This window comes from Lygodium microphyllum, chromosome 2, assembly GCF_053477565.2.
Source record: "Lygodium microphyllum isolate KBCC chromosome 2, Lygodium_microphyllum_v1.1.10, whole genome shotgun sequence".
Classification (NCBI taxonomy): domain Eukaryota; kingdom Viridiplantae; phylum Streptophyta; class Polypodiopsida; order Schizaeales; family Lygodiaceae; genus Lygodium; species Lygodium microphyllum.
Window position 1 is genome coordinate 97926567 of NC_141136.1, and position 19141 is coordinate 97945707.

The 19141-nt window shown below is 42.1% G+C and overlaps 1 protein-coding gene and 1 pseudogene across 1 annotated transcript in view; one reads left to right on the forward strand and one right to left on the reverse strand.

The window, feature by feature from the left end:
• The window catches only part of LOC148040062 (bacterial hemolysin-like protein), a 94504-nt gene that overhangs the window by 49043 nt on the left and 26320 nt on the right, over positions 1-19141 (reverse strand). Inside the window, exon 6 of the mRNA XM_087696563.1 lies at positions 196-352. Within this exon, the coding sequence (XP_087552689.1) occupies positions 196-352 (157 nt within the window). The remainder of the gene's footprint in view (positions 1-195; positions 353-19141) is intronic.
• On the forward strand, positions 8259-14652 carry LOC148040063 (uncharacterized; annotated as a pseudogene).

The following is a 19141-nucleotide window of genomic DNA, read 5'->3' on the forward strand; positions in this document are numbered from 1 at the left end:
CCAGGTGAGGTGGAGTTTAACTTCAGTTTTGAAAAACTTTCAGCAGTTTGCAGGTAAAAGTCTTTGGACATTTAGTTTAGGCAGCCATTGCTTTAAGAAAATTCTCAAACAAAAATGCATGTATCTTAATTTCAAACCAGCTATGTTACTGGAGAATCTAATTATCTAAACAGCACAACCTACCAAACTGCATACCTGCCCATAACCCACATCAACACCATAAACACAAGCTGCGCCTGCTTGAAGCAAACAATCTGTGAAACCACCAGTGGACAAGCCTGCATCAAGTGCTACTTTTCCTCTAACATCACACCTGAAATGCTTTAGTGCAGCTTCCAACTTGTACCCTGCTCTGTAAAAGTGATAGTAGTGACCTACTTCAGAAACACAAATCAGGAAGAAATGTATATTCAGTGACTCCCTCAATAAAGGCACCAAGTCAGAAACCTTTAATCAAAACAATGCTAACTTCCATACACCTCAAGCAGTCAACTGGAACTATTGTTATTGATACATAACCCACGCTGCAGATTCAGTAAGAACCAAGGAGCAGAATCAAAAGTATAGGTGGTTAAAAATTTGACCATGTAGAAAGGTCAGTGAACAATCAGAAATCAAGCCAGGAAGATATCTATATTTAGTGACTCCCTCAATAAAAACACCACTTTAAATGTTGTTATCAAAAGAAAGATAACTTTCATGCACATCAAACATTCAATGGCACCAATGGTTTTGTTAAACAGCCCAAAATGCAGGTTAGGTAAGAAACACAAGAGCAGAACTAAAGGTCTAGAATAGTCCATAAACAATAAGTGTGGGATTTTTGTGACAACACTTTGAAACACCCTCTCAAAAAAACTATCCAAGGTCTTTTTACCAGTAGAAATCACTTATGCTAAGCAGGCATGTAAGCACGGGGATGAACGTGAGAATAACAATCCTTTGAACTTAACCAAGAAGCACTTTCTCCTTAGCTTGATCTAGTCCAAGCACTAAAGAAGAAAATCAGTTTGTTGGCTAGAGTATACAGAAATTAGGGTTTCAAAACCCTAATTTTCAAAATTGCAACAAATTGGCCCTTTTGTATATGGTTTAAGCACTTAGTGCCCATGGTTTGTTTCAATAAATTCCTATAAAGGTGAGGGAACCAATTCCCCTCTCAACATGATGTCAACTCTCTTCTTTCTCTCCCTCTATCTTCTAATTTTCGTGGTGATAATTGATTAAGTTGTTATGTTCAAAGTATTTTCATTCTCACGTTCTTCCCTACGCTTACATTCGTATCAAAGCAAGGACTTCTTTGCAATAACTTTTTTGGGGTGACAAGATCTTTGGGCTCAACTTTCTCACCGTGTCTAGAAGGGACGAGGAAAATTTTTGTGAACCACCAGCATGCTCCCACACTCTGTATCTATATGCTTCTCCGATTATGAGACGATGCATCTTGAGATAGATGGTATTACAAGCTTTTACAGCTGCGAAGGCCTATCTTAGCATGAAAGGTACAAATGTTATTGATACAACTAAGTCTATGAGAGGTAACACATCACCTATCATTCGAGGATCCACCCAAGCGGTAACTTCAAAGTTCCATCATACGCAAGCTACCTCCTCTTGTCCTAGAAATCCCTCCATGGGGAGAAGAGCAAGGAGAAAGTCAAATAATTGGCTATTTCCATGGTCACTGAATCTCCAAAGATACTTTTAGCAAAGAAAAATGATGCTAAAAGAGACTTCAAGCCTAGAGAGAATAGCATCAAGTTTGATGTTTTCTATGGTAAGAGAGATTCTCAAAAAGCTATGTCTTTTACTAGATAATTAAATGCTACCATTGGTGCTGAAGATTATACAAAAAAATCAAAGATTAGGGTGATTAAAGTACATTTGAAGAATGCCACTTTAGATTGTTGACTCAAAGTTATTTAATAGGGAAAGGAACCCAAGTCTCGAAAAGAGTTTAAGGAGATGTTCAACAAGAAGTTTCTCCCTTCATCCTTTGAAGCCAATGTGCAATAAGAACGGGATAAGTTAAAGCAAAGCCAAGGAGACAATGTTGAAACATATATCAATAGGTTTACAGCTATTTCTCTTAAATTTACATCTCTTAATGAAGTTCCTTCCAATATGGAGATAAGAAAATTTATCCATGGATTACATCCAAAGCTATCAAGGTGACAAAGCCTGATACTTTGCAAGCAACCCAAGATGCGGCCCTAGAAGTTGAAGGACTACATATGCCATGGATGCTTAGCAAAGCCTCAAAAGAAGAACCACAAAGAAAGAAGACCAAGATGTTTGTCCAAAAGAAGTCAGGAAGACCAAGATGTTTGTCCAAAAGAAGTCAGGTAAACAAGAACCAAAACATAAGGATGGAGGTACACCACCTTTGCCATCCAAATAAGGCTAACATATTAGCAGTTAGCAAAATATACAAGAGAAGGGCGATGTTTCATTGTGGAGAAAAAGGATACATGTCTAGTCAATGTGCTAACAAGGCAAAGAAAAAAACCAACCCCAAGAGACACCTCAAGCAAATGTTGTACCTAAAGAATCCTTGCAAGAGAATGAAACTCCATTAGAGAAAAGGAAGTTTCTTATGGCTTGGGATAAGATTACTAATCAGTCTGTTCTCATTCATTTTCGTATAGAGACTACATATCATTATATCCATCCTCGGATTGTTGAAGCTCTACATAGTACAGCTATAAAGAAGAGGTTTGTAATATCAAAAATATCATGTGCTACTTTTCAAGGAATGAAGTTTCGAGTGACTCCCATTTTTAGGAAACTACAAATTGAGATAGGAGATTATGTAGATCATGAGAGTTTTGTCATGGGAGACCTTGGTTATTGTGATGTTGTATTATAAATATCTAGCATAAAAGAATAGATCTAGCCAATAATTAGAATCAAAATAAGTTAAGATATTCTTTCAAGGGTAAAAATATATTTTTTAATGTGGGAGTGAAAGGAAACTCTATTTTCATCTTATCCCATACAAATTTATAAACCAATGAAAAAGTCTATTTCCTCGTACGTAATTTTTATCAAAGATTCTAACAAAGAGTCTAGAACTAAAGACTCTATCTCATATATGAACAAGGAGCGAATGAGTTTCTTAAAGGAGTATGAAGATCGTTTTGTAACAAACATTTTATATATCAATTGTTACCAAGACATATTGACTCAATGATTCCAAATTAATTTAATACTCATGTACTTTGAAAGGCGATTTGTATTATTTAAGTGTTTCAAAATATGATTAAATGCTCATCTTTCTATGTAAGGGTGGCCAATGGCCAAAACGCCCTATAATTATACTTGGGTCATCATTGAAGAGATCCCCTAGAGAAATTAAAAGTTTAGTCGAGCGGTCAAATTGATCAAAAAGCTTAGATAACTAAGACTTTTACACTCAGATAGTCACATTAACTAGAAGCCTATATAATTAGTGGTTTTCAAAAGTTTTTTAAAAAAACATGAACCGATAAACCTATATAATGAAGCTCTCCAAAAGCTAAATTTGGCAACTCCTAAAATTTAGGAGGTTACTATTTTTGGAAGTTGCTCAAATGAAAATTCTATTCATGCCAAAGGCTCCAAATTTCTCAAGGAATAATTTTGTCTTCAACATTTTTCTCATATACTTAACCATTTGAGAGATTTTTAAAGTACAAGGTTTGAAAGCTTCTTTCTCTAGAAAAGTGACATATGTCATTTTAAAGAGACAAGTGTACACTTGTCATTTTCAACAAACACTTATCATTTGTAGCCTCTACTTTTCACTTTTGAGCACACAAGCTTCACACCTATATAATGGAGGCCTCTCTCTTCATTTGGAAGAAACTCTCATGCTGAAATTTCAGCCACATGCTTTGTACTCTCCTAACTATCTCTCATCCAAGAAACACTTTCTACTTATCTTGATCTAATCTACTAAAGAAGAAATTTAACTTGCTAAGAGTTTGCAAAAATTAGGTTTTCAAACCCTAATTTTCAGAATTGCAGCAAATCAACCCTTTTGTATATGGTTCAGGCACTTGGTACCCATGGTTTTGTTTCAATAAATTCCTGAAAAGGGGGAGGAGCCGGTTTTCTCTCAACATGGTGTCGACTCTCTCTCTCTCTTTTTTTCTCGTAAAAGGTAATTGTATTAATTCCAAAAAAAGGTACAAGTTTACATGATTACAAGATACACGATGGCTCTAAGCCATCACGTGCAATCTCTCTAGCTCTCTAAAGCACTAAACTCCAAAAGAGTTACAAAAAGTCATGGCAACGACGCAAAGGAAATTGCCATATGATGCCAAGGAAGCAAGTCCTCCCGAGGAAGTAAGTCAGAGTGCCGAATGAGATCTATCTGCCAATGCAAGAGGCCTTTAAGCCTAGCAATATGTCCCTGAACATTGTAGGCTGAATCAAAAAGAAAAGCATTCCGAATGGTCCAATTGTGCCAACAGCCCCAGTATCTAAGAAAGTGAAACAAGATCTTCATATGTGTCGCAGCCAGTGTGGGGTATTTGGGCCGCGCAAAAGCCCAGTCAAAAGGGCTTAGCGAGAAACCAACCACTGCTCTCCAAACTACCGACAAGAGTGACCAGATTTTCTTAGTAAGAGGGTAAGAAATAAATCGATGACGGACCGATTCCAGGGGCCGATTCCAAACTGGTGGTGCAAAAGAAACAATTGCCGTTGGAGATTCAACGCTTGGAAAGGGCTGAAGCAAGAGGAAGACCACCGATCATCACCCTCCAAAGAAAGACCTTGCATTTGAAAGGTGTCTTGTTCATCCAGTCCTCCATCACAGTTGCCTTCCACCAAGACCGAGATTTACACAATCCCCATACAGTATTGGCTTTAGTAACCAGCCATTGATGATCTGTAATCGGCAGATGATACACCTAGTTAGCTGAGGCCCTTTCCAAATTCAGGCGACCTGCAAGGTTCGAATCCTGCCAGGAACGATTCGAAGCAAGGGCAAGAAAGGGCTGTTTGCTCTGGAGCACCATCAGAAGTTGTCCCCATAAATCACAGTATCCACGAGGGATCCTCAAATGCCTTCTAGTTGTACGAAACGATATCAAGACATTGCGACTAGCAAGGGTGGCATCTACAACTGAAGTCAAGCCCAAACGTGCCATACGATTAAATTTTGGTCTAAAGCTCATGTTTGCCTTCCCAAGAAAGTAATCGCAAGGCTGCCAACAATTCCTGTTGAAAAGAGTTAGCAGCTAATCGATCCTCGGCTGGATACCATTGAGCCTTCTGGAGAACCAATTTCCAGGAACATACCAAGTGAGCAAGCAGGGATGATGAAGGACTAGAAAACCGAGAGTCTGCATTAAGCACATGCCACCAGGAGCTCCGAATTTGAGTATTATCATGTAGAAGCCCATGATTCTCAAGAAAATAACGGGCTATCAAGACCCACGGTGATGATCCAAGCACATGGCACGAAAAAGAGACCAACGGAGTACCAACATATGAGTTTCGGCATCCAAAATAGCCCCACCACCCATGCGTTAGGGGTAACATGCATGCAACCAAGAGATCCATGAAATACTTGCATCTAAGGAGTCCTTCCATAACATGAAACGAATGCACTGAGTAAGAGCATTCAATGTAGTAGTAGTCCAAGGCAGCAATGGCAAGAAATATGTGAGCATTGGCAACATAATTGTCTAAGCCACTTTGAGGCGAACATGGAAAGGCCAAGCCTGTGACTTCCAATACAGAAACTTAGCTGTCAGTTTCTGCGAAATCCACTCTAGTAGTTGCTTCAGCCGAACATCAACACCCAAAGGGTACCCAAGATGCTTGACAATGGAACCATGGAAAACAACCATTCCCTGCCAGTCCAGTGACTGCAAATCTGACTCCGTGCAACTGAGAATGGCTGATTTCAAAGTATTGATACGAAGACCAGAAGCATGCCCAAAGAGAGTCCAAACATCTAATGCTTTGCGAAGATTATCCTTATCCGCACGCAAAATCATAAAGTTGTCATCAGCCAGGGATTGACTAATGAAGTGCTCTCCAAAAGGAAGAGACAATCCAGCCAACCGAGTAGAAGCTGCCATACGCGATAACATTGAAAGCACCAAATGAGTCGCAAGGGCCAAAAAGAGAGGACTCAAAGGGCAACCCTGTCTCACAGAGCGTGCAAGGACAAAAGGCTCGGTAACACCACCATTGAGCATAACTCGCGAAGAAGCCGCCACAGTAATGGTGTAAATCAAACGATCCATCCAAGTACCAAAGCCCATAGTAGACATAAGGTCTGCAATGAAGAACCAGTCTAAATAATCAAACGCCTTTTCCAGGTCCAGTTGAATCAATACCACCTCCTGATTAGAGTGCCTCGCATAGTCAATAGCCAGTTGCACATTCAAGGCATTATGCAAAATGTTTCGGCCCTTAATAAAACCATATTGAAGAGGATGCACAATGGCAGGAAGATGCTTATGGAGCCGATTCGCCATTACTTTGGAAAAGATTTTATACAGAGAACCCATCAAGGAAATTGGTCGCCAATATGTCAACATCAACGGCAAAGGAAGTTTTGGAAGCAATTTGATAAGTCCTTTCCATGAGGAAGGTATGAACCCGGTTTCCCAAACTTGCTGAAACATAGCCGTCAATGGTTTCACCAGACTGGTAGCAAAGACCTCAAAGAATTCATTGGTGAGACCATCCCAGCGGGACTTTTATCCTTGGGCAAGTGTCACAAGACTGTGACAACTATTACCTTTTTGTTGATTTCTTTATTACATACTTTATTTGGTTTTTCTTTTTGGAAGGATCCCTCTTGAAATCTAAACGCCTGAGTTGCATGGTCAGTATGTGAAACGGACAGGAATGTCTAATGAGTCAAGATTGGACAGTTAAGGTCTAGTATAAGTCTGGAAGAGACTTGTGAAAGTGTATATGGACAAGTGTGTTGAAGAACTAGCCTGGAAGAGACTAGTTCAAAGTGAAGATGGACAAATCTCCAAGAGATCAGTCCATGTGGGGGTCATCTGTAGAAATTCACTTTCAGTTGAGCTACATTGCAAATTTGGATGTAGCCATAGTCTGCAAAGATGGTCAAAAGACTAGTGGGATGCAATGGAAGCAACTCCTAAAATTTAGGGAGTTACTATTTTTGGACCCCAGAATCCGTTCGCATCATTATCTTCGTTTTTGCACGAGGATTAATCCTCTGGTCTATGCTGAGGTCGAATTTTGTACCGAGGATGGAGAATTTTAAACCGGAAGGTTAGAATGGGAAATATCCTCCAGTGCTGCCATTTGGCACAAATTGGTGCACTTACCTCTTTAAAGAGGGGCTGGCGTGCAGTTTTTTGAGGATGGAGGGATCATTTGTAAAAGGGAGAAGGAACAGTTGCAGATGGAGAGCTATGGAGAGCTGGTCTACCTTGTCTATGATGCACAGAGGGTTGAGCTTACTCCCTACTTTCTCTCTCTCCCCCTAACAGTTATGGATATGCCTCAGTTGAGGACCTTCTGCTGATTCATGTACAGTTGTGTGGGAATATGCTGTTTTTGCATGAGGCAAGAGCCTTCTTTCTCCAGGAACAGGAGCAGTTGTTTGCTGCCTACAAGCAGGAACAGGTGAGGGTGGTAACCTCACCAAGCAAGTGTCTGAAACAGCACTAAATCAGTACTGTTTTTGGACTGTTCAGAGGTTATTTCAGAGCCCAATTGATGTCAGAGTCAAGGGGCACTTGGCACAGACGATGCAGAACAGTACAGGGAACAATATGAGCTGAAAACAGGTTTTAGAACAGATCTGAACCAGTAATTACAGCAAACTGAAATGGACAATTCTGCACTCCAACCAGAAGTTTCAGACTTGCGCAGAGTTTCCCCTCCTGGTCAGCTTGTTTTGGGTTAGTAATTGTACTGTTATGCTGCCAAATTTCACTCAGAATAGGTGAAAGACAGCTCATTGTACTTTCTCTCCTTTTAAAAATAAAGAAATACCGGAAGGGGCACCTAACTTAGGGGCCAACAGGGTGTCTGTGTTGCAACAGGAGCATTCTAGCTTCCTGTATGTCTTCTTGATTCTATGTCTTTAAGTTCAGGTAAAGTGGGCGACTGTGAATTGGGTGAAAGCATCTATATATTTTGGTTGTACACTACCGCCCTTTCCAGTGAACAGGCCGGTTACATGGCTCCATTGCCAAGACCAAATCACTTTTTTCCTAAAGAGTGAGCCAGGGTTTGTTTGGGTGTAAGACACAGAATTGGGCATTATGGCTGATAGAAAGGAAGACACCAGAGAGGAAGCGTCTGCATCACAGGAGATCCCTGTTGTTCATGAGGTGGGAGAGTCTTCTAGACCTCCATAGTTTGTTACTCCTCCTGTTATGGTTGAGCCACAAGTTCTTACGGCTTCTTCTATGGATGAAGACATTTTCAAGACTCAGTTAGTTGCTGCTGTGAGTATGTTTACTCAAGTGATGCAGAATCCAAGGTTTTTGGCATTTTTGCAGCCCTCCCTTCCTTTACAGCAAGTTGGGCAATCTGCAAAGATTTCAGATCCAGTAGAGGTCTAGGATAAGGGTAAGCATGCTGCAGATTCAGTGGAAACACCAAGGCAACTTGTGGAGTCAATGGAGACTCCAAGATTGGTTCCGACTTTCCAGGAACAGGTGGCGGAAACGCTAGTTACACAGGCATTGCCAGTTCAGCTCGCCACTTTACAGCAACCAAATGTTGGTTTAAATGGACAGAGAAACAGTTTTCAGGCTTTACCACAGGTTTTCCCACCGACCTCTGTACATCCTGGGTACTTTGGAGGTGGATCTGTATTTCAGAGTATGGCTGGTTATGCACCTGGAAAACAAATTTATGTACCAGGAACAATGTTTGGGGGTACACAGGGTTTTATGCCAAACCCCATGTATGGCAATATAGGCATGCAGCCTGGATTTCAGGGTGTTCAGGGCAGTTTTGGCATGCCACAGGGCACTTTTGGTATGGCTGGTTATCAAAATCAGCAAGCAAGTATTGTGTCTACAAGCCCTGTAGTCAATGGTCCGGCAACTCCTATGCCACTTGTTAGTGTTCCTATGTTATAGGCATATCCTACGAACCCTTTGATGGCTCATGAGAAGCCAAAGCCATACAAGGAAGGTGGTGCAGCTGTACAGTTTGACATCTTTCGAGGATTTGAAGATAGGACTAAGGCTCTCTCCTTCTTACAGCAGTTTGATGCCGCATTTGCAAGAGGGAACTTTACAAAGCCTTCTAAGGTCCAAAAAGCTGCCACTTTTCTTAAGGACAATGCTAGTCAATGGTGGAGTACACTGTTGATGCAAGGACAAGCTCCTGCCACTTGGACTCACTTCAAGCAAGTATTTGCTTCTGCTTGCTTGACCAATGAATTTGAGATCGATGTTATGTCAACTTGGCACAATTTGGATGCATCTAAATGCAAGGATCTGGAAGACTATAACAAGAAGTTTTGGGAGGCTTTACTTCTAGTCACTTCTTACAGGGTTGTGCCATTGGCCGAGCAGATAGAGAAATATTGTTGTGGGCTCCCCAAGGAACTCCGGAATTATTGTGCAAAGACAAAGGTCACCACTTTGACTCAGTTAATTGAGAATGCCACTACAGGAAATGCATTATTGTTGGGACAGTCAAGTGGTTTTGGGGGCAGCATTAAACAGGACAAATCTGAGAAATTTTCAGCAAAGAAGCCATTTGGTAAACAGGTTTCTTAGATTTCTCAGAGCACAAGTAAACCTTGGCAGTTCAAGAAGAAGCCGGCCAAGTTCTTTGGACAGCAGTCAAAGGACCAGAAGAAACCTTTTGTGCGCAAGTCTCTTGAGGAGAGAAAGGCTTTAATGGCTGAGAGGAAGTGCTTTATCTGTGAGCAGACTGGTCATATTGCGTCTAATTGTCCGGACAAGAATAAGAGACCAGCTGATGATGATAAAGAGGACAGGAAAGGAAAGAAGCCCAAACCTTCAGCAGGTTTAGTGCCAGATATGCTGGGAGACAAGCCACACTCGGATGCTAATGAGCTTTGCAGAGCTTGGGGTAAAGTTAGGGATCAACATGTACTCATTTTCTTTGATCCTGGAGCTAAGGCAAACTTTATCTCACCACAGTTGGCTTCTACTTTGGGCATCAGAGCAGATGAGATGGGCTACACAGCAGAGGCAGGGTTGGCATGTCCTGGCCACTCAGAGTCTGTGACACCCATTCTTGGGAAGCTGCGTCTTCATATACAGTCTTATGTTGATGCAGAAGAATTTTATATCATGCCACTTGAAGGCTGTGATGTCTTGTTGGGAATGCCATGGATGTTCAGAAAGCATGGTGTGTTGGATGCCTTTAACAAGACACTGACTTTGGAACATAGGGGAAAAACTCATGTGCATGATGTGAAGCTTAAAGGAGACTCTATACCTATCGTATCGGCTTCTACCATTACATCTGTAATAAAGAATCATCTTTCTGCGTACTTTTACACGTGATGTCAAGGATAATGATGAGTCAAATTTCTCTATGTTAAATAGAGACAGGTCCGCTTTCTTGTCTCAATTCAGTGATTGTTTTTCTAACTCATTACCATCACAGTTGCCACCAGAGATGTCTGAGGATCATGCGATAGATTTGGTACCAGGCAGTAGCCCACCAAATAGACCTCCGTATAGGGTTAGTGCAGCCCAACAGAAAGAGATATTGAGCCAGGTGAATGAGCTATTAGAAAAGGGGCTGATTCAGCCAAGTTCATCTCCCTTTTGCTCACCAGTGCTCTTAGTGCAGAAGAAGGATGGCTCTTGGCGCATGTGCATAGATTATCGAGCGTTGAACAAGAGTACCATCAAGAACAGGTTCCCCATTCCGAGAATTGACGACATCCTTGACCGTTTGGAAGGAGCGTCAATTTTCAGTAGAATAGATTTGAAGAGTGGATACCATCAGATCAAGTAAGAGGATGTGCATAAGACTGCATTTAGGACCACGTTTGGTCTCTATGAGTTCTTGTTAATGCCATTTGGACTTACTAATGCTCCTGCTACGTTTAATCAAATGATGGACAGGATTTTTCGTCCATACAGGCAGTTTGTTGGTACATTCTTTGATGACATGATTCAAAGAATGAACAAGAGCATAGAGAACACTTGAAAGCAGTCTTTGATGAGCTTTGCAGTAATAGGTTGCTTATCAATGGCAAGAAGAGTGAGTTCTTCTTGGAAGAAATCCAGTTCCTGGGGCACATAGTGTCAAAGGATGGTGTCCGAATGGATCCTGCTAAGGTTGAAGCAATTAGAACATGGCTAGATTTTAAGACTGTCCATGATGTTAGAAGCTTCTTGGGTTTGTGTTTTTACTACATGAGGTTCATTCGCAATTTTGCAAAGATTGTTTCACCTCTACATGCTTTACAAAAGAAAGGAGTCTCTTTCCAGTGGACACAGAAAGAGATTTCAGCTTTTAAGAAAAGATGACTTCTAGTCCAGTGATCATCCTGCCAGATCTTAGGAAGTCATTTGTTGTCTAGTGTGATGCCTATGGCAATAGCATTGGTGCAATGCCAATGCAAGATGGCCAGGTAGTGGCTTATGAAAGCAGAATCTTGCGAGGGCCAGAGAAGACTATGCAGGTCTATGAGAAAGAATTGCTGGCTGTGATTCATGCGCTTTCTTGTTGGAAACACTACCTACTTGGGGCAGATTTTGTTGTCCGGACAGATCATCAGACATTGCATTATTTCTTAACTCAGACTAAGCTGTCAGAAAAGCATATGCGTTGGGCAAACTTTTTGTCAATGTTCCATTTTCAGATTGTGCATGTGGAAGGCAAAAAGAATGTTGTGGCTGATGCCTTGTCAAGGAAGCCACAAATTTCAGTTGTGTCAATTCCTTATCATCATGAGCTTGATGATATGAAGGAACAGTATGCTGATGATGAAGATTTTGCAAGGATCTTTGATCAGCTTGTCAATGGACAACATCATGAGCATTATCTTCTCAAGGATGGTTTCATATTGATGCATGGTAGACTATGTGTAACTATGCAATTGAGACGGAAAGTTATGACAGAGAGTCACTCTCCACCGTATGCAGGGCATCGTGGTATTGATGCAATAGTCAAAGCAGTAGAGACATTCTTTTATTGGCCTACTTTGAGAAGAGACGTGGATGCTTTTGTGCGGTAGTGTTTGATTTGCCAAAAGGTCAAGTTTGACAAGCAAAAAGCACCAGGGCTTTTACAGCCATTGCCTATTCCAGATAAACCATGGGAAAGCATAGATATGGATTTTATATTTGATCTTCCAAGGACACAGACAGAAAATGATGGGATATGGACTATTATTTGCAGGTTTAGCAAACAGGCCCATTTCATTCCTGTCAAGAAGAAGATAAAACCAGATCAGATGGCACGTTTGTTTATGTGCAATGTCTTCAAGTATCATGGTATGCCACAATCTATTGTCAGTGATCGTGATCCACGGATGACAAGTCTATTCTGGAGAGGCATATTTGAGAACATGGGCACAACGCTTAAGTTCTCATCGTCATTTCATCCACAGACTGATGGACGGTCAGAAGAGGCAAATTCTACTGTCTTGGATCTGCTTAAGTGCTATGTGTCAGAGCACAAGTCAAAGTGGGAGCAGTATTTGCCTTTGGTCGAGTATGCATACAATAATACTGTGCATTCGTCAACAAGCAAAGCCCCTTTTGAAATTGTTGAAGGTGGTAAAAAGGTTCCTCCCATTTTGCATACAAAGGATAAGATCTTTCAGGCAGATCAATATGTGCAGAGTATGGGTGAAATGTATCAGAAAGGTAAGCATGCCCTTGAAAGGACTCAGGCAAAGCAAAAGAAAGTTGTTGATCATCACCGTCGTGAATTGTTGTTTTCACTTGGTGATTGGGTATTGTTGCGGTTTGAAAAGACACGCTTAAAGAAGCGGAAAGGCAAGGAAAGTCTTTTCACTAAGCTTAGTATGCGATACTATGGGCCTTTTCAAGTAACAGAGAAGATTAGTGATGTCAGCTATAGGCTGAAATTGCCTGACAATTGGAAGATTCATAATGCTTTCCATGTAAGTCTTCTTAGACCCTATGTGGGTGATGTGCCAAAAGATATGCTAGCTGAGGAACAGCCCGAAGTTGAGGAACTTGATGAAATTCTTATTCTAGAACAGGTACTGGCACACAAGGAAAGGAAAGTGAAAGGCAAGGTTGCTAGAAGGTATTTGGTTAAGTTCAAGAACTATCCAGCTATAGATGCTAAGTGGATGGACAAAGGTGAACTTGCAGAGTCACCTAATGTGTTGGAACTTTACCTTGAAGCATTTCACTTGCAACCTACCTTGACCCCTTGTATCTCTAAGCTGAAATAGATTGTCAAAGTGACAATTTCTTAAGAAAGAAATTATGTACAGAAACAGATTTTATACAGGTTAACACTTATTGTGTCCATATGGTTTTCTCAGTGCTAAAGAAGTAAATATTGCTTACAAGAATGCAGTTTTTACTTCTATTGGATTCAATACATGTTGTAACAATGGTTACTCGATCGGGCATGTATTCTGTGAATTGACTCAGTGGGGATATCATTTTGATGTACCGGCCACTAGATCTCTAGGTGATGTGGAGTCATCAAATGAGAATCTGCCACTATGGGGATATCATTGTGGTATACCGGCCACTATATCTGGAAACAGTGATGTGGAGTCACATGATGATAGTCTGCCATGTTTCACAGTTAGAAGATACATGTGTTAACAGTGTGTTCAGTACACAATGTTGACTGATAGCATGTATGTGTTGTACATGTGCTGCCAAGTGTAAGTTTACTGGGTTAGCTGATAGCATGTATAACATTCATGCAAACGAGAACATTTGCGATTTCGAGAGGGAGGTATGTCACACGACTGTGACAACTATTACCTTTTTGTTGATTTCTTTATTACATACTTTATTTGGTTTTTCTTTTTGGAAGGATCCCTCTTGAAATCTAAACGCCTGAGTTGCATGGCCAGTATGTGAAACGGACAGGAATGTCTAGTTAGTCAAGACTGGACAATTAAGGTCCAGTACAAGTCTGGAAGAGACTTGTGAAAGTGTATATGGACAACTGTGTTGAAGAACTAGCCTGGAAGAGACTAGTTCAAAGTGAAGATGGACAAATCTCCAAGAGATCAGTCCATGTGGGGGTCATCTGTAGAAATTCACTTTCAGTTGAGCTACATTGCAAATGGATGTAGCCATAGTTTGCAAAGATGGTCAGAAGACTAGTGGGATGCAATGGAAGCAACTCCTAAAATTTAGGGAGTTACTATTTTTGGACCCCACAATCCGTTCGCATCATTATCTTCGTTTTTGCACGAGGATTAATCCTCTAGTCTGTGCCGAGGTCGAATTTTGTACCGAGGATGGAGAATTTTAGACCGGAAGGTTAGAACGGGAAATATCCTCCAGTGCTGCCATTTGGCACAAATTGCTGCACTTACCTCTTTAAAGAGGGGCTGGCGTGCAGTTTTTTGAGGATGGAGAACTCATTTGTGAAAGGGAGAAGGAACAGTTGCAGATGGAGAGCTATGGAGAGCTGGTCTACCTTGTCTATGATGCACAAAGGGTTGAGCTTACTCCCTACTTTCTCTTTCTCTCCCCCTGAAAGTTATGGATATGCCTCAGTTGAGAGCCTTTCTGCTGATTCATGTACAGTTGTGTGGGAATATGCTGTTTTTGCATGAGGCAAGAGCCTTCTTTCTCCAAGAACAGGAGCAGTTGTTTGCTGCCTACAAGCAGGAACAGGTGAGGATGGTAACCTCACCAAGCAAGTGTCTGAAGCAGCACTAAATCAGTACTGTTTTTGGACTGTTCAGAGGTTATTTCAGAGCCCAATTGATGTCAGAGTCAAGGGGCACTTGGCACAGATGATGCAGAACAGTACAGGGAACAATATGAGCTGAAAACAGGTTTCAGAACAGGTCTGAACCAGTAATTACAGCAGACTGAAATGGACAATTCTGCACTCCAACCAGAAGTTTCAGACTTGGGCAGAGTTCCCCTTCTGGTCAGCTTGTTTTGGGTCAGTAATTGTATTGTTATGCTGCCAAATTTCACTCAGAATAGGTGAAAGACAGCTCATTGTACTTTCTCTCCTTTTAAAAATAAAGAAATACCGAAAGGGGCGCCTAACTTAGGGGCCAACAGGGTGTCTGTGTTGCAACAGGAGCATTCTAGCTTCCTATATGTCTTCTTGATTCTGTGTCTTTAAGTTCAGGTAAAGTGGGTGACTGTGAATTAGGTGAAAGCATTTATATATTTTGGTTGTACACTACCGCCCTTTCCAGTGAGCAGGCCAGTTACAGCAAGTGTAACAAAACATCCATAACCTCTGCCTCAGAAATATTCGTCTCCAAAGTAGTTTGCATGTCATGTGGTACCTGATTGCGGACCAAATCATAGAAGACTGAGCGAGCATGAGTAGTTTGGTCCGAAGGTGGAGGAAAAGAACCAAGAAGGTCTAGAAAATAATTCCTACACATATTCACAATAGTCTGAGGATCAGTGACCATATGACCATCTGCCTCCTAGAGTCTAGTCATATTCTCTCGACCAGGAGATGCATGAAGAGCACAAAAGAACTTAATGAGTTTGACAAGCACTATCTTGAAAATTCTCTGTCAAATTTTGCAATTTAGCCTATTGGTAAGATTTCAACTGAAACTCTTTAAAAAGATCAGCCAAACGCATCGCCAATGGTAGCAAAAATACATCATCTAGAGTCTCCACCAGTAGAGAACGAACCAAAACCAGTAATTCCTCCGCGGCGTGTCGACGCCGCCGACAAAGAGAGGCATGATGGATCCCATACTGCCGTGCAACCCACTGCACATTAGAGAGCAATCGTTCAAAAGAAGCATTGCCCTCAGACGGCAAGTCCAATAAAAATCTATCAATCAATTGCTGCATATAACCCTGAAAGATTGAATGCTTCAAATAAGACGAGTTGAAACGTAGAGGGAGTCTATCCAAAATTGCTTAAAAGGTGCAATGGGTTGTGCAAGCATTTCTAGCTGTAGAGGAAAATGGTCCGACAGGGCGTATTGCTGCAACACTTTCATTTCCAGGATCTCAGGGAGAAAAGCATCATCCTGCATGATGTGCATGCGGTCCAACCGCGACCATGTAGATGTATACTGCGCAAAATGAAAAGTAAATCCTGTAGAAGAAGGGTGTAGCCAAGACCAAAGATCTTGCTTAAGAACGTCAAGAACCAACACATTCCACACACGACTTTCCGGCGCGTCCATTACCAAATGCTCTGATGTGGACTGTGAAGAATCAACACACATATTAAAATCCCCCATCAAAAAACCCCTTCTGCCAAGTGACAAGGAGGTCTACAAAGTATTCCAAAAATCCCGGTGGGATAAAGGATCATTCGGAGCATAGAGGCCAAGTAACCATAAGATCTCTCCTTCAAATAAAACTTCAATCACCACAAAACGACCATGTACATCATTTTTTATAAGAACAGGCTGATATTTCTCATGGACAATCATAAGCACACCAGAATAATGCATAGCATGAGTCCCTGCATAAAACAAGCGAAAGCCATGGCAATCCACAACTTTTCCTGCTTCGTTGTGACTCTTGTGCTCAACAGCACACAATACATCCCACTGATTCTCATGCAATAAACTCCACATGGCATGCTGCTTATTGCGAGAACAAATGCCTCTCACATTCCATGTGGCTATATTCATGTATATTCAAAAAGAAGATCAGGAATGAGGCAACACTTGTCTCGATTTAACCTTCTCTGCAAGAATGTCAAGGACTCCCTCGTCCAAAAAATCAGCCAATACAGCAAAAGAGTTCCGACGGGCAGATTTAGAGGTAGACTGTATATCCACTGACTTGGGGATGGAGCGGGGATAACGCCAATCCCATGGGGTAATCACATTACCTCTAGCATCGAAAGCCAACTTAGCAGGTGGGCCCTTTGGACCATTCGAATATACTTTCCTCGTGGGCGGATTGCGAGGAACAGAAGAAACCCTAGCATGAGAAGGAGGCTCTAACGACAACATGTCTTTCCTGCGCGTATAAGTACGCAAGGAATCTTGAGAAGCATTAGGCACAATATCCGCCATGCCAGCATCAAACCTTTTATCTTTTTTGGCACGTACATCCACCCAATCATTATCACGGGAATCCAAGCCCGAAACGTGTTGTTTGCCTTTATCCAAAACTTTAGGGGCCTGGGTCGCATCCTGCGACGGAGCATCAAGCACCATATCTTTCCTGGGAGGCAAAACATGCTCCGCATCTGAAGTCGGTTGCTTTTTTGGACATTCAGCCATAAAATGCCCCAAATTACCACACGAAAAACAATGGCCTGCAAAGTTACCCCATTTCAGTCGAAAGTGCAAAGGATGCATGCCAGAGTAGTTAAGACGTAACCAAGCAGGCCTTTTCCGAGCAGTGTCCCATAACATACACAAACGGTTACAATTCGTAGCCCTTAGGCTCTAGGGGACCAAAACACTACCCACAACGGCCATGGCATCCTTTAACAGTGGCCAATAGACAGCCGGATAGTTTTCCACCTCAACCCATACCAGGCATTCATGTTGAAGCAAGCGCTGAAAATCCGCCATTGGGTGCCATGGCACAACATGGACCAAACGGCGATCAAAGAACAGTGGCAGTTTAGACAGCACATCAGCACGGTGCTTCTCGGATTTTAGCAACACCTCATAAAAGCCTCGAGGCCCTACAAAAATCTCTTCAACACACTCTCCTTATAGTAGACTGTGTAGTCACTGGCAAATATGAGCAAGCACTGGAATCCTGCCAATGAAGAAGAGTATAACAGCACGTTCATAAAACCCCGAGAAGGAGCGCAGGACATTTTTCGGGTCCACAGTAGCTTCCAGAACATCTTCAATTCCAGAGTCGGAAAATGCTTCATGATTATGTTGAACATAATCACCAAGCAGGGTGTTGGCAAACTCCAACAAATGCTCCCAATCAACATCCCGAGAATCCACAGAATCAGAAGCAACCTGCGCATACGAACGTTCCTGATGATCCATTGCCTCTTCCGAAATATGCTTGGTGCGTTTGCCCGCCGGCTGGAAGTCAAGACCAGGGGGCATCTCCTCCATACACGGAACCATATCCTCTGGTTCCTCTCTATCGGAATCCGGACCAAGGGCTGCCACCGTTTGGTCGAGAAAGGCCATATCCAAACCAGCCATATTGTATCACTACTTGTGCAGGTTGGATGCTGCACCAAAAGCTCACAGAAGCCAGAAACAGCACAGGTCTCTCTCACTCTCTGTTTCTCTCACTGTGTCTGTTGTGTCACAGATCTCTGATTGTTGCTGTGATAGAAATCTGCACCTCTGTAACTCTCTCTCTCTCTCTCTCTCTCTCTCTCTCTCTCTCTCTCTCTCTCTCTCTCTCTCTCTCTCTCTCTCTCTATGTGTGTGTGTGTGTGTGTATACAGGCGTAGATCAGCTCTCTGAACTGTGCAGGGTTGCAGGCGCATGCTGCCAGGTTAGGTCTCTCTTTCTCTGACTCGGCGCAACAAGATGTACAGGGCAAACACCCACGGACAGCAGACGCAGTGAGCAGTGTTCTCAGCTCTGTGCCGTCTCCTTCCAGAGCTCGCGATAGGATAGAGCGCAGCTCCTCTCTGCGTTGTATGTCAAAGGCGCCTCACAGGCCCGCAGGTATACAATGCGCCATGGACAGCAATCACGAAACAGAGGCTTCGCGTCATGCAGGCACTCGAAAACAGAATTCACAGCCGCCGCTGAGACACCGACGATCTAAACCCTAGCGGATACAGAAGGTCGCCATCTCTCTCTCTCTCTCTCTCTCTCTCTCTCTCTCTCTCTCTCTCTCTCTCTCTCTCTCTCTCTCTCTCTCTCTCTCTCTCTCTCTCTCCTAATTTGCATGGTGATAATTGATCAAGTTGGTTGAGTTCAAAGTAGTCATTTTCACGTTCTTCCCTGCACTTACATTGGTACCAGAGCAAGGACTTCTTCTTTGCAAGAACTTTTCTAAGCGACAAGTTCTTTGAGCCTAACTTTATCACCATGTTACTAGGCGAAGAAAAGAATTTTGGCAACAACAGGAAG